At 30.1% G+C, this 25,472-nt stretch overlaps 1 protein-coding gene across 1 annotated transcript; it reads right to left on the bottom strand.

The window, feature by feature from the left end:
• Nucleotides 1-3,424: 3,424 nt before the first annotated feature.
• Nucleotides 3,425-19,870, bottom strand: LOC132946713 (uncharacterized). Its single transcript, XM_061016771.1, has 5 exons — nt 19,763-19,870; nt 14,217-14,447; nt 12,654-13,054; nt 10,325-10,478; nt 3,425-4,078 (listed from the first exon to the last, which is right to left on the bottom strand). Exons 1-5 carry the CDS (start codon nt 19,768-19,770, stop codon nt 3,814-3,816), a joined length of 1,059 nt encoding a protein of 352 aa, XP_060872754.1. The 5' UTR covers nt 19,771-19,870; the 3' UTR covers nt 3,425-3,813.
• Nucleotides 19,871-25,472: the final 5,602 nt, after the last annotated feature.

Genomic DNA, 25,472 nt, shown 5'->3' with positions numbered 1-25,472 from the left:
CCGGAACTAGGATTGAGGGCACTATAATAGTACCGTTTGGTTTAATTTTAATCCCAGATGCTAAAGTTTCAACAACATAAATAATATTTTATAATATTTCCTGTAATCATCACTGTTTTTTTTCGTATACGATTAAAATAACACCTAAAAATTATACTACGAAGATCTGTAATACTAATGGTTTTAATAAACATTTTAGAATCCAGGCGTACGATCAGACTTTGAACCGGGAACAAATGAACAAATTTGATACATTCAGCCATAGTTATAGGTGTATCTCTGTTTTATCGTACCTCAGTTCACGGAGAAATCGGCTTCGGTGTAGGTTTGTGCACTAATTTGACCGAGATGGGCAACCGCCCGTCGGGGATTGCATAATATAGCGCTTGGTACTTTTTTTTTTAACTTAGTTCAAATTACTTTAAAAACTTTCGTAATATCTCTAAAAACAATCACCGATATTTTTGTAAAACTCAATCAAGTAGTTTTTGAGTATATACACTAGAAGCATACATTAGTTTAGGTATGCATATAGATTATTATAAAAGTATATTTTTTTCTGCAATCAATGGCAACCCTAGCCATTTATAAACAAGTTAATTATGAGCATTTTAAGATACTAATATTTTGCATACACATAACTCACTTAAAAATTAAAATATCTTAAGAACCAACGAGAGAACGCGGATAATGTTCGTACCCCTAAAAGTTTGATAATAGTGTAAATCCACTCTAATATCAAAACTGGCAGCATACAATTGAAACTTGCAAACACAATTTGATATGGCGTACATGGGTAAGACGGAGACAATAAATTCCGGTGCCACGACCTCTTACATACTGATTCTTAAATCTGAACCAATCGCTTGTAATAAATGTGTATGTATGACACTTTAAAATATGTAAATATTTAACTAATCAAACAATTATGTTAAAAAAAAAAAAATTAAATACATTAAATAATTACGTAATTGTATCAACCTCTGTAATATTTAATTTCTAGTTGCGCCAATCGGAGAACAGACGCTTCTACTGCAGGAGCCACGCCATCGTAATGACAAATTTACAGGCCCAGCCAACTCTCATTAGTTTTTTTTCCCAGCCATAATATTATTATATTATTATTTATTATTATTATTATTATTATTATATTATTATATTTTTATGTGTACAAATAATATTATAATATGATCATAAGACTAACCACGTCCCTGAACGCTCAACGAAAACCAGTCGTCGTCGTACACAAAATATAATTATTAATTATATAATATAATATATGCTCACAGTTATTTATTAATGCCTACCTAAGACACAATTATTATTATGCATTAAATTCAATGTTTATAATATATTATGGATTATTACAAAAGAACATTATCATAAATTAAAATCGTTCAATTTAAAACGAACCGACGCATACAGATCAACTAACTATAATAGTGTCTTCGTCTCTTCGATTAGCCATTACCAGAGAGAAACTGTTTTCGATGTTTTCATCTGTATGCCAATGATATGCAATGTCGAACACAAACGTCTTCAACTTAACTTTATATGTTATTTTCTTTTAAAATTATAATATAGATTTTTATTACTTGACACTTCTAAGTAATTTTACATTTCACACGGTTAAAATGTATAATATTAGTTCATTAATTACTAATACAGTTATACATATTACTTACAGTCTATACAATTAAGATAATATATTTTATTATTAATACAAAAATGACGAAATTTTATCGATTTTTACATACGTGTCTATAGTAAAAATGTTATCAGTACATTTATATCAAAAAAACTATGGCCCCCAATAGATATTTTAAACTGAAAGTCAAAAATTACGTTAAAAAAAAAAATATTGGTAAATAATTTGTTCGATACATAATATTATTACTATCGATAATACATAATTTGTGTACATAGGTTTTACTATTTTGTTTTTCGTCTTCGGTGAATGGGACCTACCTACATAACATTTAATGAAACAAACAATAAACGTGAAATACAGTGTCTAGGAGTTTCTAGGTTAGATATCGTCTTCGTGTGACACATCTGTGTTATGAAATTTCAGCAACTACTTACGATAAAAGTGTTCGATCGCCTATCCAGTCAACTGACGTGCAGACACGTTCAAACAACTATTTAATAATATGTACATTGTAAAGAAACGAATTTCGTATAATATGAATATATTTTGTAATTTTTATATATTTTGATTAAATGATACAAAAACGTTCGCGGCACTCATGTAATATGATAATAATAATGCACATGTGAGTTATAATAGTTTTACGTCTATGCAATATGTCATATAATAATGTGTTATTGTAGCGCGTATGTGGTCGCGCGCAAAATGGAAGTATTTTATAATAATATGCAACAATATAAGTGACCCTTTTTCTATGGTCGTATATAGGTACCATGCATTCCCATACTGTTATAGGAGCTATTAAAATACCGCCAGTACTTTACCTCTATTTCACAATCTCTTTAAAATGGACTCCACCGTATAAAGCAAATATCTGCATAAAACGAAATTTTTCTTTAGACCCGTCAAAACTGGCGTTGAAGCCCGGATTAAGGAGGGGGCTGGAGGCATGGCACCAGGCCCACGACGGATATCAAATAATAGTAGGCCCCTGTGGGTAGTAAGTTTCATATAATATATGGATAGTGGATTTATTTGGCCGGTAACAATATAGGGTGGTAATAATCACCTGTTTCACCGGTCCCAAAATTATTTCTTAATCCGTGCTTTCCGATGTTAGTTCGTGGTTGCATATAAGAAATTGAAATATTAGCTAAAACGAAATCTAAATGACGCGGAGACAAATGTGTTATTACTTATTAATATACAATATGATATTATATTATTTACTTAGTGGAACTGAATTTCCTCATTGAATCTAATCAAATGACGTCATACACTCGTACATCAATAATATAATATCTTACGCGTCCTATTTTGCCTACGACACAACTATTATCATTAAATTGTTTCTACAGTTTTTTAAAAATACGTATGTAAATTACTTTCGTGTTAAAAAATGAGCTCACACAAATATTTGTTGTTGAATAACAATTATAACTCATCAATAGTCATAATTTAACTCATCATTCAGATATTTGGAATATGTGCACTACGCGTATAGTAAAATACTTAATAAATAATAATAAATTGTGTACAATTATTTTTTTTTTTTTGTTATTTATCTTGAACAATTTTGAATGCATTGGCCATTAGTAACAATACATTTACATTCATTGTTATGGTTCATCATACATAAAATATATTATTAGAATTAGATTAATATTGGTTGTAAAACACGTTTTTCAAAAACGATTTGCTTACTTATAACAAGCGTAATAATTTAATTTCCAATGTGCAGAGAACTTATTAGTGAAATAAATAATAGACGACGGATGGTTTTGGGCAGACTTTTATTTAAAAACAAAATATCGTGTAAATCGGCATAAAATCGATGTCTATTAACGCCTGTAATGCACGCGTAAGACTAGCGTCTATATAACTATGTATTACAAACAAAACCCGGAATGACATTAAATGATTTCGTGCGCGATTCGCCGTCGGTGCGTTATTGAATATCGTCACAACAATATAATATATTATGTACGATCGACATAATGATATTATTTGACTTATTTTTAATAAGGGTCTACGGGTATTTGCAAAAGTGTATCTTTCGACGAACGTGTACGTGGATGTGTCGGGTGAACGGACGTGGACCGAGATTGTATGTTATTTAAACAGGTATAATAATATAGGTTATAATATTATGGTCGTCGCGTCTACTGTATGGTTTTTCCAGTGTCGGTGGCCGGCAAACGAGCTAGTCTGTCGTCGAAAAACCGCACCGTGCCCATTTTACGCTGTCTCCTCTTCACCCACCTATTGCCGCCACTGACGCCGTTTCCAGACGGAAGTGGCGAATCATCGTTATCCAGCAGCACCACGAACGCGTCCGTCCGATCGACCTTCTTTGCGCCACCACTAGCTGTGCAGTCCACTACTTCCAGACGGAACGCCGGTTTTCTTACAACGCGTCTGGAACGTCTGAAAACAAATCCTCACGGTCAGACGACGACAATGATAATAATTATTATTGATATTCTATAATATATTTTATTCGATTTATTATTATAGCAGGCAATTTTTTTTAATGATAATAATAATTACAATAATATCGTGTATAAACGAAAAACGGTATAACGTCAATTTGATAGCACATCGCCCACAAGTGTAATACAAACACACGTAAATGATAATTTATAATTGTGTCATTATATCGTAAAAGAATTTGTTTTTTTTTTTGTAATGAACGAATCGAATTACCGATGAAATTATACACTAAACGCAGTTTAAATTTGAAATAAGCACAGTTGCTGCAGGTTAGACACACATTTTCAAACAGCATCTCTCTACGATTGTTAAACCATGCAGTCCGAGCTTGTCGTCAAAGGACTCGTGGCCGTGCTAAATATGTACACAGTGTCATAAAATATGTATAAAAATATAAACGTAATCATTCGTAAGTACTTTATAATAATAATAAGAGGTAGGTATATTGATTCTGATTTCGTAACGAGAATATTGCATTATTTTTTGGGTAAAAAATATGGGAAATTCGGTCGACAAACGTAAGTCATTAATGTGTGCATTTAACTATATTCTTGAACCGTTTTCGAGCGTTTCACATTCAGTTCCAAATGTCGGGTGACCGACATTAGTCAGCAGCAGGTGGTAATATAATATGTAAAGGATATTTATGCCATATAGTGAATAAAGCACATATTTTACCAGTGTATGACGTGTCAAACACTAAAACTCGTTGTGGACGTTGTCAAAGTTATTTTCATCATACGTATATTGTGTTCGGCATGAGTTTGGGGTACTTGTCACACTTAATCAATTTCAACCTAACGCTTAACGCGAATATTTCGTATTCAGAAAACGGGATGGAGTTTATCACCGATAAAGTAATTACAAAGCTGCCATCGTGTTTGATGTGAGATGGCATGAGACAAAGCACGTATCGACTTCTTCTCTTCGCCGTAAACAAATTGAAACAAAGAGACAGCTCGAATAAATAATCAAACTTAAAAGTAAACGGCACATAAATAATAATAAAATTAATAGGTAAGTATAAATAATTTTCTATGACGGCGCTTTGTATATGCAATTATGATACACGAAACGCAACGTAGCTCGTGACTAATAATATTATTATTATTATGTTTAAGCTTTAAAACCGGAAATATTCTACACAATATTACTATTAAAATGTTCGTGAAGACTGGCAGTATTTATTTAATAAAATATAGTAGACAACAAACTATTTGGTACTGCAATTTTTGTTCAAACATGATATCTGTTTATTCAGTTAAGTTTTTTAGATTAGACAATTTTTTTTCTTTTATGTAATAATACCTAACACATTTTTATGGTAAATTTTGGTCCTTTTTTTGAGTATTACATGCATTTTAAAATTACTCAAAATTTGAATTTGAAAAGCTACGTACATACATTTTTTTATGGTGCAATAAATTTGATGTATACTTCTTTAATCCGTCATAAATGCAGATACAAAAAACCGAACTTATACAATTCAGGTAGTCTAAAATATTTGGCATGATTTATAAGTGTTATAACCTTCTTTTTGAGTTTGCCTTTAGTTTGTGTAACTTAATATCACGGATTTGTGGTAATTTTCATAATATATAATAATTATAGGTAGGTAACATGACCCGTGCCCGTGCGTACAGACATCAGCCAGACTTTCTTTGAAAGTATATATTTTTCAGCGTACACACATCCAAAAACAACAAACAACTAATATACGTCTATATTATAGTCTTGTGCATGCATAACATAATATTATAATATTACCATATGATAACCATTTTTTTTTCATATGGCTTAAACACTGCTTTTTCGTTATTATTTCTATTAGGTATCGTTATTATTCTCCGTTGTTTTGTACACGTAATTGCAATACTACGAACTCATTAGATTTTAAAATGCATATATTCCCATTTCCGTAAACTGTTCTTTAGATTCCGCTCTTTTTTTCCAAGTATTTGTATTTCCATTTTAAATTATACACAAATGAGATACAATAAAAAAAATTCAAATCCCATGAAAGTGTTACATGGAATTTATATTATTAACTTTGCATTCATATTGTTTTCCTTTTACTTTTTAGAACTATTTTCAATATTACTCTATTTACTCTAACTAATAATTATTAAAAAAATGTTCGTTATTAAATCATATTTTCGTACATGCTATTGATACTTGTTGCATTTTATTATGGTGATATTTCTAACAGATAACAATTGTTTGGAATCGTTCCACAATTTATTCCGTCGTTTAAAATAATTCGAATTTATACTCATCAAAAAAATGGAATTGAAAAGAAATATTTAGTTATATTCCTTTCTCGATATTTTAAACATTAACTATTCGGTATTTTTCAATGTAAACGTCATGTTATCAAAAACAGTTGCAATGAAAATATGTAATGTTATTTATCAATTTTTACTACTATTGTTTTGTTATTAAAATCAGCTACTAATCTACTCCGTTACTGCTACCATTATAAACTACAAATAAACTCTTGATATATTTTAATAAAATATTTTTTTTCTTTTGTACATTATTGTTATGAACAAAATAACGTCAAACTTTTAAAACTTATAAAATTAAAAAAACATTAAACCTTATTTGTATATTTAAGTTGGCATAATTTTGTGTTATGGTTAAAAGAAAATTCTTACTGGTTGAAAAAATCCATTTTGTTTAATTAAATTTAATATTAAGTTATTTTTAAGACTAATAGAAAAATAATATTAAATAAAAAATTAATACATTTTATTTACTTGTAGAATTTATTTTAAGAGTTTTTCGTATACATTTGAACCACAATCTACGTATTATTTTATTATGAACTTAAAATAACCCTTAAGTTCTAATTGTATATAAATATAATATTAAATATAATGAATAATTAAAACTTTTGAAATTAATTTTTCCTATAAATTGTATAATAATAATATGTTTATTTCTATTATGACGTTCACAAGACAGTTCAGAGTAAATCTTATTAATTATTATGAGTAAACAAATTTGCATATTAAAAGCATAACGCTACAACAGTTCTGTTCAAATTATATTTACGTATCAGCTGTATTTTTCTACAAAGGTATAATAGTTAGTAGACAGTAATGCAATTACAAGGAAAACCAAACAGTTAAATTATTTTTAAAAAAGAGCTTATCTCCTATAAATGAATATTTATATAATTAAATATCATGATCGATTCTTTTTATTATTATTATTATTATTAATACATTTCCATACAAGAATCATTGCAACTGCCAAAGTGAACATTTTTAACAATAATAATAGTATTATGTTAGAGAATACCTGAAAAATATATTGTGTTGCGTCAATTCTCATGTCTTTTTAGCCCCCACCATCCTACACCCGATTAATCCTTCATCTCGTCTACAGTTATTAGGTAATGGATATCTCAGATCTATCGACTATCAGTGTTTTTGTTTTTATTTTCTCTTATCACGTCGTAATCTAAAACACAATGTATACTACATTACTTCTGTATGAAGAGTGCGCAGAATAAAACTCTTACAATCCCAATACCATTTTTAGTAAAATAAATTATAACTGGTAGTAATACTTATTAATTTTAACATCATTTTTGGTTTCAAAAATATTTGCATTGTAAGATTATTATGTATTTTAAACGCTGTCTATCTATGTCAATATAACAGTACAACACTTAATATCAAAAAATGTAGTTAAAATTAGTATAATTTATCGTATTTTATTGGATATATCATTTACATTTCTACGTTTAATTTGCTATAAATGGAATCGGAATTACAAAAAGAGTTTGTCTTGCTTCATGCCTAATGAAACAACGTTTATTCACATTAATAATGTGCTGCAGCCGATAGCCCTTTTCCCTTTTCCCTTTTCGGTAACCCTTTTCCCGACATATCGATGTCGATTAACAAAATGTTCAATCTGTTCAATCGGATTGTCGAAAGATATTTTTTCTATAATTATGACTAAAAATTATTTAGCATTCTTTAGTAATTTAATAAACATTTTAAATGCTACCTCCAACCCGTCCTGCAATTTTCACTGATAATTGTATTATTATTATTATTATTATTATTATTATTATATATAATTCAATCTCGTATTAAACACTGATAAGCGGAATAAAACCACGGAAAAATATAATTAACTGAAAAAATAATGACAATCAGGCAATATGTTATTCGAAATAGTATGACTGTAGGCATAATTGTATATTTTATGTACATATATAATGTATATAACTGTATAAGTCTAAATAAATAATCCCTAATAATTTGGATTATGGAAAAATTAGTGGCATAACATCATCGTCGTATGTCTTTTTATTTTATTCGTATGGCATGTGAGTTGGAGAATCCATTAGTAGCCAAGAGACGATGTGAATCACAGGTTTGGCTGCCGAAAAGTTGATAGAGCTTTAGCCGTAAGAATACTAACGTTGCCCGAGGTGTACTACGTGGAAGCGCCCAAACATTTTGTCGTACGTCTTATAAGTTATATACGGAGTGATTCAACCAGCATGCTCATTGCTCACACTTATTTTTCATTTTGAAGGTATGTGTTCAATTTATTATTTTTATTTAAGTATACTTAATGTCTTTATTTTAAAATACTTTAATATAATGTATAATATTTAAGAAATGTCCGTACCAACTTCTTTTTTTTCAAATGATTATTACCTTTTTTCTTGAAAATTTTTAAGTAGATACCTAGATGATTTTTTCGAAATTTTTAATGACATCTAAATCTAAATTTTAAATTGTATTTTTTAGTTATTTAACATTGTGTACTAAGGATAATAGGTCCATGATAATATTATGTAGTTTGTAAGCAATAATTTGAGTTGTGATGATTTGGAAATTATAGTAATTAGTATTAATCTACTCGTATTAACATTTTATATTTTGTATACACAGTGTCTGAGTATAATAATTACTAGATAAAATATCACATAATATATTTATAGTTTTGTAAATCCATTTTTAAAGACAATTTATTATTATCCTTATTATATATATATATAAACATTTTATTAGCTTAGAACTTTTATTAAGATACATAAGAATGTTCAAAAATGTATCCATTTAATAATTTGCATTAAATTTACAAAAAAACAATTTTGTACCTCCTTAAATCGTGTAACATTCGAAGCACACATTTGATAATAATAGAGTCTTTGGTTTTTAAAAATTTCAATAATTAGCATTTGAATACATTCATTATTCAAGAATAAAGTGGAGATAAGCATGATTGATGAATCACCCAGCACCCTACATATATAAATATAATATATATATATTATATATATATGAGTCTTGGGTAGTATTCCGAATACTTTTAGAATACTATTTCCAAAAGTATTTTGTGATGTATTCTGAATACTTTTATAGTATGAAAAGTAAATTGTTTAATTCGCATGTTATTCCCTTCCATTTGATTTAAAACAAAAATACAAAATTTATATTTTATGAGTTGGAAATTTGGAATCTATAATATCTAATAATATCATAAAATATCAAAATTATCAAAATTATAACTGGTATCGTTTCATATGTTTATCAAAAATATTTTTGAGTATTCGGAATACTTTTATACTTTAATCGGAATATTAAATTTATCAAGTATTCGAATACATATTTGGAACACTATTTTTCATAATTATTCGAGTATTTATTCCAAATACTTTTCAAAAGTATTTTACCCAAGACTGATATATATATATTATACAGGATCGATAATAATTATTGATATATGATATTTTTCGGGCTATTTATTTTTCTGGATTATCGTACACTACAGCTATGGGAAACCACTGCAAACCGCGTCCGTGTTGTATACCTAAATATAGCAAAGCGTTTTCGGTCTTTGAACAAATTAAAACATATTTTATTTCATAAAGCGCAGCCGAAAAGCCATTAACTTACACACCGCGTCTAGATATAAAAAATAAGAACGACGTGGGTCGTCGAGTGTGTGGGTCATAGTGTTTCGCATACACACACACACACACACACACCTTGCGAGTATTTCGATCCCACACGGCAGAACACCCTCCCCCCCCCCCCCCGCAAAAAGCTTAAGCGTTCAGCCATATTATTGTCAAGTCAAGCAGTCACACAACACCACCCGCGCACAACTATAAATTTAATAGCCATTAATGTACGTCGAATTTACTCGGTTCGGGGCGGTCCACCGGCGAAGAATCGCGCGGGCCGAAGCAACATGCCGCTGTCCCGTGTCAGGACCATTTCCTTCATACTCTCGTCGAACGGCCGCTGTCCCGTGGTTGGACTACTCGATTTCTTCGGCGCGATCCCTTCGTTCTGGTCTTAGCGGCCAAATATAGGAGATTTATTATCACATTGTAATACGCATCAGACACTTCATAACAATTAAATCGTTAGGCCGGTCGTCCAAGTTTGGACGTTGGGTAAGACGTGAGGAAAACGGGTATGGGTGGATACTCAAAAGATTCCATGGGTCAAAAACAATAATAATAAAAATGTAATTTATACGTTAAATTCCGTCACGAACGGCTTTCCCTATATATATATACAAACACCCTCTATTTTATCGTTTTCGTCGTAAACCTAATAACCCGAATCCATCGTGTCCCATACCACGCGTGCCAACACATTATCGAAACTCGGTCGACAACGCGCGTACAACAACATTGCATATTATACCATGTACCTGGGTTGTTATAAAGGCATGGCCCTCGCCGGACATTCCATCATTGTTAGAAACGGAACTAAAGAATCATCGTCTTTATAAACGATAAAATATATTATTATTATATACCTATATTGGCTATTATAATAAACACGTTTTATTACAATATTATAATATCATCTGTGCACGTCTGTCGTTATATGACGTATACAGACACGTGGTCATCGTTACACAGACTGCAAGTACCACGATATACATGAGATGGTCCGATTTGGTTGGGTTCACTTGGGAAAAAGTTACGACCGTTGATGCACAACACACAATATTATATAGGTACATAATAAATACACAACACGCATATTATCTCAATCGTGGCCATAATATATTATATATTATATACCACCGTTGAATATATATTATTATTACTATCCATCGAAAGATTTCCTCAACAGAGTGCACGTGCTTCATAATATGGAAACGAACTTATTATTATTACTATTATTATTGTAGTGTTGGGAATTTAGGACGTGCGAAGATCGATATTTTTATACTTCAGCCATGCGCAAGACCATTAAAAAAAAAACAAGTGTCATTGCTACCCTGGTCGTCGAACGAACGGGTCGAGTACCGATCTACGCTTATGGATAAAATATGAATTTGCTTTTGAAATTTTCCGGAAGTATCACGTGCAGTCGTGATAAAACATTTTTTTGGACGTGACACGAACATCCGTGGCGGAGATACGGCAGTTCCGTATCGACATCGAAAGAGTGTTTGTTATATTTACGCACGTTGGGTGTGAATGAGCAGACGCTCGTCTTATCGGGGACGGTCGTCTTGAAAATCGGAAAGAAAAAAAAAACGATTTTCGGTGAATCTCGGTCCGTATTCGGATATACGGTTAAGTTTTGTTGAAAAACATTTGCACGCTTGTAAATATTCTTCGATGCGTTTTTCGCGGCCTTCTTCTCGGAAATTACTACGTGGAAATTCGAAAAACGACCACTGGGTAGTCTGATATATATAAATTACAGGACAGCGGACGGGTTCGATTTTTAACGCTTGGAGAGATGCAAAAGCTTTTTACGGCTTCAAAAAAAAAAAAAAACGGTTTCTGGAGGGAAAAAAACATAAAAGCGCACTGTACCGTCGTAAACCAGTGACATACATAGCTTAATCTATGACTTACCCAGCCCAATATGCGTTGGACACTTCGGCTTTTATCATACGGATATCACCTAGCTTCTCTCTACACTCTCAGACACACACAATTATGATTTATGTATTAATTTAATTTAAATAATTGTGATAGTCAAAATAGGCAAATTTTTTTTTAATAATCTTACCACTCATCAAAATTAATTATTTTTTGACCACCCTTAAATAATGTGATATAATATAATTATAGAGAATTATTAAGTGTAATTTACTGAAATAAAGTAGAAGTAGAGAAATCAAATTGTTTAGAAAAACATTCTGCCTAAATTTATGAAATAAAAATTATTATAGGCAGGTAATCATAATAATTTATTACTATAGTTATTAGAAGATAATATATTTTAATAATATTTTGCTACGAGTATTTTATAGTTTTAAACAATGCGAATACACTTGAGTCGACCTACATAATGATTTGCTAGCAAAAATAACTTAAAATTTCAATGTAATTTTAATGTAAAATAACTGTCGGATCATCGTGGTACATCCTGTGCATATTTATAAATATTATTATGATTTATGGTATATTTTGACATTTTGTCCGTAACGGCTGCGCACGATGATAACAATATGACTTAACCTACATAATATTATTATTATTGAACGCATATACCTTGGTCGGTGACGTCCGGATGCGGCGTGACCGGATACTTGCGGTAGTTGGCCATCTGCTCGGTCTCGCCGTCCATCAGCCCCTCGTCCATCCTCAGTCCAGTGCCCGGTCGCAGGTTGTCCGCCCGCCGGCCTTCCGGATGTGGCACATACTGGTCGTGCTGTTCGGACCGGGCACCGACTCCTTCCGGTGCCGGGTCGTCTGCGCACACGAACGGCCCAATATGACTTCCCTGCCGGCCGGCCACATTCCGCTCCCTGGGCCCGTCTTGGTACCGTTCGGCGTACTCGGCGCTGAACTCGGCTTCACCCTCCACCTGCAGCTCGTCTTTGGGCACTGCCGCGTGCCGCCTGTTGTTACTCATTTCCTCGGCGGTCCGGTACGGTGGTTCGAAACAACACCTGCGACGACACACGCGGTAAAAAAAAATCACATTTTTCACAATTTTTTATCGTGGCTATTCGTATTATTATTGTCGCGATCAAAAGCAGAAAACAATTTGACACATTTTTTTTTATATACAAATATCGAATTTTTTTCTCTAATACATTTTAGAAGTTTAGACGAGCCTATATTATGATACAGTATAATTATTATCAATACCAAGTGGTACTCCGCAGAATTCGAGGTGCACTTTTCACATACTTATTAATCAGAAAACATATAGTAATATTGAAATCGGTGATATTAAGCTTTTGATTAAAATAATAATATTATTAAAAAAATTGAAAAGCTTATAAATCATTTTTGTAAGAATCTAATATATAATATAAATAATTTCTAAACATATAAAAATATTATTTTTTTGTAATTACAAAACTGTACTAATAATATGTGTATATAAACAGTGGTATAAAATACTATAAATCACTCAATATTACACGTATAAAAACTATCTACATATTTATTTCACTATAATATTATCAGAGCATTCAACCCACGCTATATGTGTATAAAACGTGTGTACTTTTTACCACTCGTATACCAATTGACCAAGTGACTCTAAAGTCTGAAGGAAATCTGAAAACCTTCTCAATTTCGTCTATATAATATATAATATTATTAAATCGACTTTCTCACTAATTTCCTTTTGTCATTAGAAAAATCATTTTCCAGCACGATAATATAATATTCATTCCGAGTTAAAATTACGGTTTTCTGAAACTGTTTTATCGCAGTAATCCTGCGTTTACCCGTAACTCGTAAGGACCATAGATAATAAAGAATGGATATGCCACGGCTATATTATTAACAAAATAGTGGCACGAAGACCCGATTGAGGAAGGATATAAAGACTGTTTTTATCAATGGTTTCTCTGAGGGTCTCATGAATTATGTTCTGTGATTATCATAGATACCTACTCTATAGTCTCAAAATATTTTCAAGTATGTTCCCGTATAATAATAAGCTCAAACGATAGCCTATCCATCGTTCTTTAATATCCATGGTAAGTACAGACAAGTAATCCGACGGCGACCTATCCTACTCGAATATGGTGTTTGTGTAGAATATAATTATTACTATAAGACACTGCTGCGGTGCGTAGGTTAGTAGGTGGGTACCTGTATTCGGTGTCAAACGACGGGCTGGCCGACAAGCTGATCGGAGGCTGGGGGGGCGGCGCGGCGACCCCGTCAAGTCCGGTACCAAACTCCTTCCGCCGGTACTTGTGCAACTGATCGACAGTGACCACCGGCTTGTGGCTGTACCAGTGCTGTAGACGCCCCGAAGACTGTTGACGGTGAACGGACGCCGGTCGATCCTGCTGCAGCTGTCTCTTGTTCTTCCGATACCTAAGTATTATTATATTGTATAATAGGCATGTGTAAGGGTTGAACGACATAAAATAGTAACGTTTATGGTTCGGACATTTATTACGCCCTTAAAAATGTAAATATATAATGTTATAATTTTATATTATGAAAAATCGTTAAATTTTCGTTTATACGACACGTAGGTACATATAATATTAAAATCACTAAAAATAAAATCCCGTAAATATAATACATAATCTCAGTAATATTATACACAAATTCCGTGACGAAATAACCGATTCTACGAAATGATTTCAGAATATACTTCAAATTTCAATAGTTTGTATATCCCATAAACTTACATGATTTAATCGTCTAAGGTTAAGTTGATATAATATAGCTTTACTGAAAATACGAAATATGAAAATTTTAAAATAAAATAATGAAGATAAGTTATATGTATACAATGTAAAAAATTGCATTCGTTTTATCTCCGGAATGTTAAACATATTTCTAAACTATTTGGCTGTATTTCTCATTCCAAAAATATTTTACAAAACACAACGACCCCCTAACACTGTCATTGTATTGCACGTGTTTGCGTACGTTGTACTTAAAAATATTTGACATTAGTTAAAAGTAAAATGTAGTTAAAATTTTGATTACATTTTATATAATATATTATATTTTCCTCATTTTAAATATTCCATGTATTTTTATAATATATTATTATACCTCGCATTTTCATATAGATATTTAATTTGATGATATTGTAATAAGTCGTCGTATTTAATGAATTTGGCTGTTCAAAAATGCTCTCCTTGAATTTATAAGAACGTAGATCTTATTTTAAAACTTCAAAAGTCAATTCTGATTGCCGACGTGATGGATTCACGACGACATTTTTACTTTGTGTTTTGTACTCTCGACAAGAACTATAGTATCATAGTTATAATATCGTGATTTACAACGAATACCAAGTATAATATACTGCAAAGTAACGGCAATATCAATATTGAAATCGCTACTCATTATTTGGTGTCGATGATGGCGTCGTTCTGTTCGGAATACAAACGAAGAATACAATCGGAATATTTTGACTATCGTAAATATTATGATATTGTGTAGTATAAAATGTACTTTTGAATGATTTTCTTTTGGAAATCAACAAACTTTGGTTTCCTATTTAAATTTCTTCGACAGTTGCTACATTCAACCCATCTAAGAAAAACGGCTTTCAACTTTCGTTATAAATTAATTTATCAAATAAAACACTTGAGAAAATTAAAAACTAAAAAAAAGTTCTCCAACTAAGCCCACAGTAATTTATATGTACAAGGAAAATTGTTTTAAACTATTGTCATTAACTAGTAGATACATAGCTATTATAGGCTATACCGGGAGGGACCCATAGTGTGAGGAAAATCCATTACTTATTAATCGAATTAGTCTGCTGGAGTGAAGTATATTGAATAAAAAAGCAATAAAACAAAACGTTCTCGTTATTTAAGTTATTTATTGCGGTATATCGCGCCATGTCTGACTAGAAACGAATTGCGTATAGGTACACAAATATATTAAGTTTTAAATATTTACTTTAATTTATTATATTTGCAATACTTTTGCAGAATAAATTTAACGGGAAATTTAAATAGGCATACAATATGTTTTCTTCTTGTTGTTATTTTTATAATTAAAACAGCAAATTGTTCTTTATTACATTTATTTTCAACTGCTGTTTTAATTTTCAATGGGATAATAGTAATCGTTTAAATTATTATTAAAATGTGAACTTTACATAATAACGAAGTTATTGTAGTAAACTCAAAAGAAAAACATTTTAAGTTTGGTTAAATACGAAGTACATGATATATTGTATTGGTATAATATTCATTTTTGCATAAAACCCAAAATATATTACATCAGAATCGTAGTCTAATAAATAAACTGACTATAATAACAATTACCTATCCAATAACTTTAGTCTTTACACTATATTATATATAATATCAAATAATTTAAAATCTAGTATCTAGTTCCAACAATGTTAATAATATAATGTTTCCAAGTTGAAAATCGTAAAATGCTTCAACATAACGTGCGTATAATGATATGTAAGTACGTACTATTGTATTGTGCAAATGACACGCAATAATTATGAGAAATCGTGTCGGCCTTGAGTATTTTGGTTCATAAAATATTACATTTTAATAACTTGTGATCCCGAAAAATACTAATAAGTTTTCGTGAATAAAGTATAAAATATGAACGAAGTTTGACAAACTAATTTAATCAAAACTGACGACAGCGCTAACGTGTGGCGTATAGCTATATTATATAAGTTGTAATGATATTTTATTAATTCTACTCGTGCATGAAAAGTTTGTCGGTAAAAAAATTATCAATTGTTATTTTAAAATATGTTCAAAATAAAAATGCATATAACAGCTATGGATACTCACTCTTTGCCACGGATCCTAAAAAGCGAATAAACGTCAGTGAAAAGGCATGTTACGTATTTATATGTACGAAAATGTTTGCAAAGAAAAATTACCACCCAATCGTATCAAAGGACGATATTACAATAACTGTAAAAAGAGTTATAAATTATTACTTTCGAGTTTTTTCCCCTTTGCAATGACTCTTTAACTACTACTGCACACTGCACATACCTTGAACTCAAATGAAATATAACAATAAATCATAATAAAACCTGTCTATTAAAAAAAAAACTACCAACGAAATTATTATTTTGGAAATATAAAACAATGTTGAATATTATATTAAATTATTATTTAAGCGTTTTACAGTTTTTATTTGTAAGAATGTTTTACTCCCATTTTCCAAGTATACGAAATTTGTATGATCACATCGATAAGGATTTACGCGTGAAAGACCATTCTTAATATTATGATATTTATTATTTTATAATAGCCAATAGGTACATAATAATTATTATCGAAGTATGTATAAATATATGTATATACTTAACAAATAAAATGTATTTTTGTATATTTACCAACTTTTCATTAATTTTAATCAGCTAATCAAATATTATATTTGATTACGATAAACTAGGTTAGTAAGTACACTATTACCTAATAATAAACTAATAAAATAAACCATTTTTCCAGTATTGGATTTATTTTCATCTTGTTAATAGGAATACCCCAAAGGGTGAAGTACATAAGTATCATACATAATATGATTAATTATAGCATTACAAAAGATTAACAAAATTAATTAAGAGCATTAAAGATATTATTTTTTAGTTCAGAACATGTATTATAAAAAAAAATCATGATTATGTACGTGGACATTATCTTATTGAGGTTAAACCAAAAATATTTTACTAGAAACTTAAGTTGTTCTTACACTAACTTTATTTGGTGTCCATTTAGAAACGGAGGAAAGATACTATTTCTACAAATAGGGGAAGAACCGCAAATACTATATTATATAAATTAACAAAAAGTATAAAATGTAGTACGTGGCTGAAATATTTCAAAAGAAAAAAAATAATAATATTTCTATAGTATAGTCACTATAATATAACAAACATATACAATAATACAATATACATATATATAATAGTATACCTATTATACGAGTATCTACTATAAATATACGCGTATCAATGTCATCGGGTTGAGTGACTTTTACAATAAAAGACAAAAGCCCCGAAGGCACACATTCCCATATTTCTAACACGTATATAAATGATGTCACGTCTTTACTATATCGTATTTTATTATCGCGTATACAATACGAACGATATCAGATAACTGTTTCTGTAAAATTGTTTTCACTCTCTTCTTATACTCGCGTTAATGCAATAAAGACGTATACGAATACTGCCGCTTATGTGCAATAATAATAATAATAATAATAATAATAATACTAACGAATATTAAGACATAATATTTTAGAAATCATCATACGAACGATTACAACATATTAATAATAAAATATAATATTACATTTCAATATTTTCAACAGACAAACGTTTTCTTTCATTAAACCCTATTAGTCAATTTTAAATATTATACGTTTCAGCTGCAGCAGTGGTCATATTTTGACCTCTTACCGCGTATAGGGAAATTATGTCCAGAATTGGCGTTTAAAACACTCTTAATCACTCGATATATTATGCTATCCACTTTGCCTGAATAATATATTATATTACTATCTGTATATGTATAATGCAACGCAGTTGATTATGGTACATGAAAGCAGAAGACGATTGTTTAGTAATTATTCAGTAGACTATAAGAATGCATATAGAAAAGCAGTTAGGTTCATATTATGTTCTGCGGTGGCTAACCCAATTTTAGGTAAATCAAAATCCTCCACCCAGAGTCATTTTTCTAATTCGATATCAATATGCAATGATCTTAAACTTTAAAAAAAACAAGAATTGTCAAATTACTGTCGGCCTTCTTTTATATGACGTGTGAGAAGCGAACAAAGCTCCCTGCACATTTCAGTGTGCATGACATTTGCCATGACCTATTCATACCTGATATGTATTATTTATACGTCTTTTTCTGAGTTAAATTAAACTACGTATATTGATCGCATTTCAAGAAAGTACCTATACGAAAAAATAAATACAAATTGTACTTTGATAAGTATATGATTTAACCATCGCATAGTTTTATTCTAGGAATTCAAAATGTGTATCAACAGCACAATTTCATCTAAACAATTGAAAAGCGTTTTTACCAAACTAAAAATTAAATGTCAATATTTCCTTATATGGATGGCTAAAAGTGTGTGGAGTGCATCAAAACAAAACTCGTGAAGATAACAAAATAAGAACAACAATAAAAAAATCCATAGAGCGTACATGTGAGAATCCCAGAAAATCATAGGTACACCCAAGTTATATAATATATAAGCAGTAAGCACGTCACGTTTACTTTGGGTTCTATCAATACAAGTTACAATGATATTATCCAACCCACTGAATACGTCGTGTCTATATGATAAGTATTTTTATTATTATTACTCGCGGCATCATTGGCCATCCATTGGATGTATAAAGTAAGTCATCAGTACCTACTAAAATATGGTACACCTAACAAACAAAATCAATAAATATCAACATAGATATAGCCATATAGGTACGCGTAAACGTGAAAAAAGCAGAAACGGTTTTTTCAAATCGAGAAAAAAATCACATCATCGGTGTGATGTTATAATATAATCCTCACGACCGGTAAAACCAGCGATAGTTTATGAAATAATGGCTACCTATTTTTCCTTTGATATATATATATAGAAAAAAACTAAAAACTTAAATAAATCAAAAGTAGTAAAAATGTATGATGCTACATATTTTATCGTCTCACCTGGACATTGTAGAACCGACGGTTGTCTGACAGTGCTGACGTGCAAGTACTAAAACAGTTCTTTTCCCACGTAAATACTTATTGTGCGGTTATCGTTTTAGTTTGAAGGTCGTCCGTTGTTTCAAGACTGCACCCTAAAATAGGTTACGGGGTCGATTTGTATCTACTAGCTATGAAGTTTTGTAGACACGCATAATGTCTACGACAAAACGTGGAAATGGCAATGTAACGAGAGGCTCACTCGAGAATAATTAATTTTACGGAAACATTGTACAGACATATTATAACAATTAAACATAATTTAAACATTTGAACTTTGAAGTGATCGATGAACGGTTACAATGTTTAAATACACTTTTGAACCTACATTATAATTTTAAAGTACGCTCAGACATTGTTCTACAAACAATGTTGACAGCCTCATTATCACTTCTAAAACATGATCATTAACAATTATAATATAATATAATATAATATAATCGTCACAAGTATTAACAATAGTAGACAAGCTAAAATGTTCCCTTAAATAATTATTGTTATTACAATAGTAATACATTAATACCTAATGAAATTTGTGGTTGTAGTAATATTCAACTCTATAATAATTACAAATAATTAAATAAAAATGAAGGCGTTTAAAATTTTCACATTTGTTTAATTATAAATATACGTAAATGTATATAAGTTCAAACAAAATATTAGTGATAAAACATTCAACAATTATTGATATAATGATATGATATAGATAGGTTTCTATTTTATTATAATTGTTCATACGTTAACGTAAAAAAATATTTAGTTTGAAGGAAAAAAACATTATTTTGGTTAATCGTAAGCAATATAAGTACTATATTCTTGTTGAATTATTATTTTAAAATATAAAATATAAATATATATAATTTGCTTATTTAATATAATACCCATTATATGAACTGCTTGAAATGTTCAACAAATGTTTAAATTATCATTTTCAACACCTGCCGGTATAAGTTTTATTTGTTCGAATTCTTAAGTTTTTTTCTATAAATATCGATAAAAAATGTTCGCTCGGTCAATCAGCTTAAAAATTTAATGCAAGGTTCTTCAAACTAAAAAATCTAAAAAAAATATTATAATCAGAATTATATTTTTATAGGCATTTTTAAATAAAATTAGATATTTATTTTTTTTTTTTTATTAAGAAAGATAATTTACAATCTGTACACAGTAATTACAATAAGCAAATGAGATATAAAACAGAATAAAATTACATGAATATCACGTTGAGGAAGAAACCCAATGGTAACACCTCTTAGATATTTTTTTAAACAAAGAATAATGATTTTAGATATGTTGTTGTAATTTAAAAATATTTTTCACGATAGGATTTAAAACTTTTACGTATTAAATTATATCTTATAATATTCCAAATATTTATACTAATTTGAAGCTATTTAATATATTAATTTACCACCTATATGCATTAAACAACGAACATTTATTCCATTCTACTGGTATTAACTCAAAAGTTAATACCAATAATATATGATATACCATTATTAATAATAAAATAAATGCATTGTTTTCGGTAAAAATTAATTAAACTTACCGTATAATTAATTGTAAAATAAATTACTGTAATAGCAATATAAATATATCATAAAATATACTTAGTAATATATGCTGACAGACCGTCTCGGCTCAGAAGTGTTTTTCGTAAGCAATGATTTATCATTGAATTAAAATTTAACACGTCATAGTATACATTGCAATTTACAGTGACTTATTCAATGACATAATATACACTCGACACCTGCAGCTCTACAACAGAGCGCTTACCTACAACTTCCCCCTTTTTCAGTTTAAATTTCGAATTTTTTTTTTATTTTTTAAACTAACAATAGTTGATAAACATGCGTCAAACAGGTTATATCTTAGTCCTTAGATATATCTACAGCTGTGCGTTATGTACTCGAGCCACTATAAATTATTATTATGTATTATTATTAGTGGTTAGTACCTATACATACGTAAAAGTTAACTTTGAAAAAAAGTAACTCAACTTAGTGTAAAGTTAAAATTTGCTAATTTGCAAAAATAAAAAATTCCAGACACATATGAATATAATATGGTTTATTAGATAGTTTTTCTTTACGCTCAAGAAAATTACTGGGGAAATTTAAAATGATACATCACAGTAAAAATCTCATTCAACAATTTCCATTATTCTTTGGACGAAAATTAACTTGAAATTAACACGCGGAAATCTTGTAAAAAAAGTAACTTATTAAGTAAAAGTTAATTTGAAAAAAAAGTAACGAATTAATTAACTTAACGTTTCAACTTAATTTTAACTTTTAATTCGTTAATGTCCCCAACCACCTTACATACGTAGTGTAAATTCTATGTTAATACATATTATTACCATTGAGTATAGATAATAAGCTAGATATAGATACCTATATAATATAGGTTAAAAAAAACTCATAAACTCAATGGTATTTCCTACACTCGAACATCGCTGCCAGACCTTTGTGTTCGCGCTAGTATCCCACGCCATTACTATATTCATCGTTATAATCAGTGCCCTATTTTTTATTATAATATTGCCCCATGTCCTGGACAATATATCGAAGCAAAACGAATTTCAAAATTTGAAAGTATTTAATACTAGATCTCTGCGTGTCTCATGATATATTCTCAGGTCCTGTTAAGAACACGTTTAACACGTCATATTTTATGGGCAAAAATGATGTACCTACATTAGTGCGGTGTTGAAGTGCCTACAGTTATTATTACTGACCATCGGCACGCAACATTTTTTTTTTTTTAATATCGTAGTTTGAAGAATATTGTAAATTGCTAATATTACTAACTACCATTAAAAAAATATCGAATTAATTTCAGCAGGTTTACTTCTCGATAGATACTACTAAAGTTCTAAATTACGCCAGTATCGAAACCTCCTAGTATGCCTTTGAACAACATCCGTGTACTTATAAGTTACCGATGTGCATATCACTTTGAAGCGCCGCCCTCGCGCTCGGCTAGATTTCTAGGAAACGTATCTTCATACGTTTCATCGGACTGGAAATAATGAGGCTGACAATTAAATAAGCATACAAATCAGCACAACAATTATATTATGTTATATTAAGACGTCGCCCATATACATACATAGTTTATTTTTGAAAAACGGTTTCACGCAAGGTAGAATACCGAAAAGGCTAGATTTGTTATAGTTAAGAAACCAAATTTTCACTATAAAAAGAGAACTTTATCTGTGTGTATCGTTTTATTTTCTGAATTCATTTTTATGAAAAAAAAATAATCATTGGTCTCGTTATAAATTACGCAGCAAGGCTATTAACATATTATAAATCCACTTTAAAGTTGCTTAGAATTTTTATTTAAATACATTTAAGATTTGAATTTAAATATTTCTTAAAATCTCATAAAAATTGCCTATATCAAACCCTTTAAAAATCTAACATATGGCGACATGGTGTCTTCTTAATATTAATAATTTATTGTCAACACAAGTATGTCTACATATAAAAAAAAATGAGACCATGTGGCAATGGTCTTCTTAACTAAATATATTACTATTCACGTGATACCATAAGTTTAAAATTTAAAATTTAAATCATAGAAATGGTTTGAATAGTATTTTTTCTAGGTCAAGCGTGTTGTTGACTCCTGTTGACTCTACAAACTATTAATGGCCGAGTCACTGAATTAGCAAATGCCGAAATATACTTTCCATTGGTTAGGATGCCTTTGAAAAATATTGCTGACCCATCAGATGTTTAAAAATATTTCTATTTTATTTCTATAGAAAAAAATGTGTTACTCTTGATGTGTCACTGTATAATAAATGTTTTGCTCAACTTGTAGGAACTTGACACATTTTTCTGGTAACTTTTATTCCGTAATAAACGTGTAATTGTTAATACTTTTCGTTTAATAATGTTAGTCTTCATCGGCAGTCTTGTAAATAATACTTTTATTTTGTATTCGGAATACATATTTGAATATATGAGTACTTAATACTAAATAGTTCTTAAAAAATATATTCAGAATACATATTCGAATACTTTAAAAAGTATTCGAATACTATTAGAATACTTTTTTTCACAACTAGCCTAACTTCCTAACTTAACTTTTGTCAGTTTTTGAATGGTTGGTAATTAACTTTTATTAATTAATAATTAAAAATATATCGTAATCAAGTTATTTATAAATGTTGACCACATTTGATACGGCCGATACGGGCCATACGGAATACAACACATTTATGTTTATAAAAATAATCATATCATGGGACAATATTATATTTCGTTCAAAGAATAAAATTAATGTCAGGATTTTCATGATACCTATAACTATTTTTCTGGATCAGAAAAAAGTATTTTTTGAATGAATAAAAAATACAAATAAAAATATTCAGAATACGTATTTGAATACTTTTTAAAAAAAGTATTTAAAATAGTATTCGAATACAAAAAAAGTATTCAAATACATTTATTCGAATACTTTACAAGACTGTTCATCGGTCAAACATATACCAACAATTACTATTTAATACTCATTTTGAACGTGATTTCGAGTAAATGACGAATTAAGTACTCAATAAATAATTTTTAAAATGTTAAAGAGACATTTATTGAAGAATTACAAAATCGGTTAACCATTTAAATATGATGGACGATAATATACTGCATCACTGTTGCAGCGTAGATTTAAACACTTTATAATAAGCCATTGTTCATTGCCGGTCACAACTCTGAAACAGTGTAGGATTCTATACAATAATATTGCTTACAACTATAGAACTGCTGTGATAGAAAAATTGTAGCATATTTTATTCGCCCCATTTCCGTTACCAATCTGTGCCATGCGAGTTACCAAGGCGGTGCGTTGAGCCATACATCAACGCCATATGCTTTCCGACATGATGAATTGCCTAACAATGTTCAAAACGCATATCCCGAAATATTATTTGTTGTCCTACCGATGTTGTACGCAAACAATCGATTTCGCCGGTTACACACACACGCACTGCACGTACGTATATATTATATTAGGTATGTATTAAATTATGAACAGTCGATAACAATATAATACTGGTATATACCTAACAATTATTACACCGACATAATATGATATAATTGATTAATTCTTCAGAGGCGCCCGGACGATTAATAATATTATATTAATGCCGTATCCGCAATACGGATGTGTGTTATTGTTACAATAACAGTCACTCGATCTATAATCGGAACTGCTGTAGGTACACGCATAATAGGATATTTCCTCATTTGTACGTCATTTTGCCATGAAAAGCTTGTCAAACGTTTACATTTTTTAAATCGCCATCGATAATATTATTATAAATATCGTAATATCCTGATAACTGCGCTGCTGCGTACACCATAATACGGTGTTCGGTTTAATTTGATAACGTGCGAGTAATGGAGAACATGCTTAAAAGCCGTTTATTTGGTCGCGCGGAGAAGGTCAAGTCGAACGAAATGCCCTTGTAGTGTGCGATAATATTGTCCGACGGCGAAACTATATTTTGATCGTACTTGGCTGCACGCGTTATACCAATCAGTAACACGCTTACCCTAATTTAAGATTATTGATTCAATCAAACCGTCAAATTAAAAATCCATTTCAATATTTGTATTTCGAACAAAGTAGAATTTTAAACTGCTTGTTGGTACCT

The sequence above is a fragment of the Metopolophium dirhodum genome, chromosome 6 (genome assembly GCF_019925205.1).
Source record: "Metopolophium dirhodum isolate CAU chromosome 6, ASM1992520v1, whole genome shotgun sequence".
Taxonomy (NCBI): domain Eukaryota; kingdom Metazoa; phylum Arthropoda; class Insecta; order Hemiptera; family Aphididae; genus Metopolophium; species Metopolophium dirhodum.
This window is presented reverse-complemented; position numbering and strand designations above follow the sequence as displayed.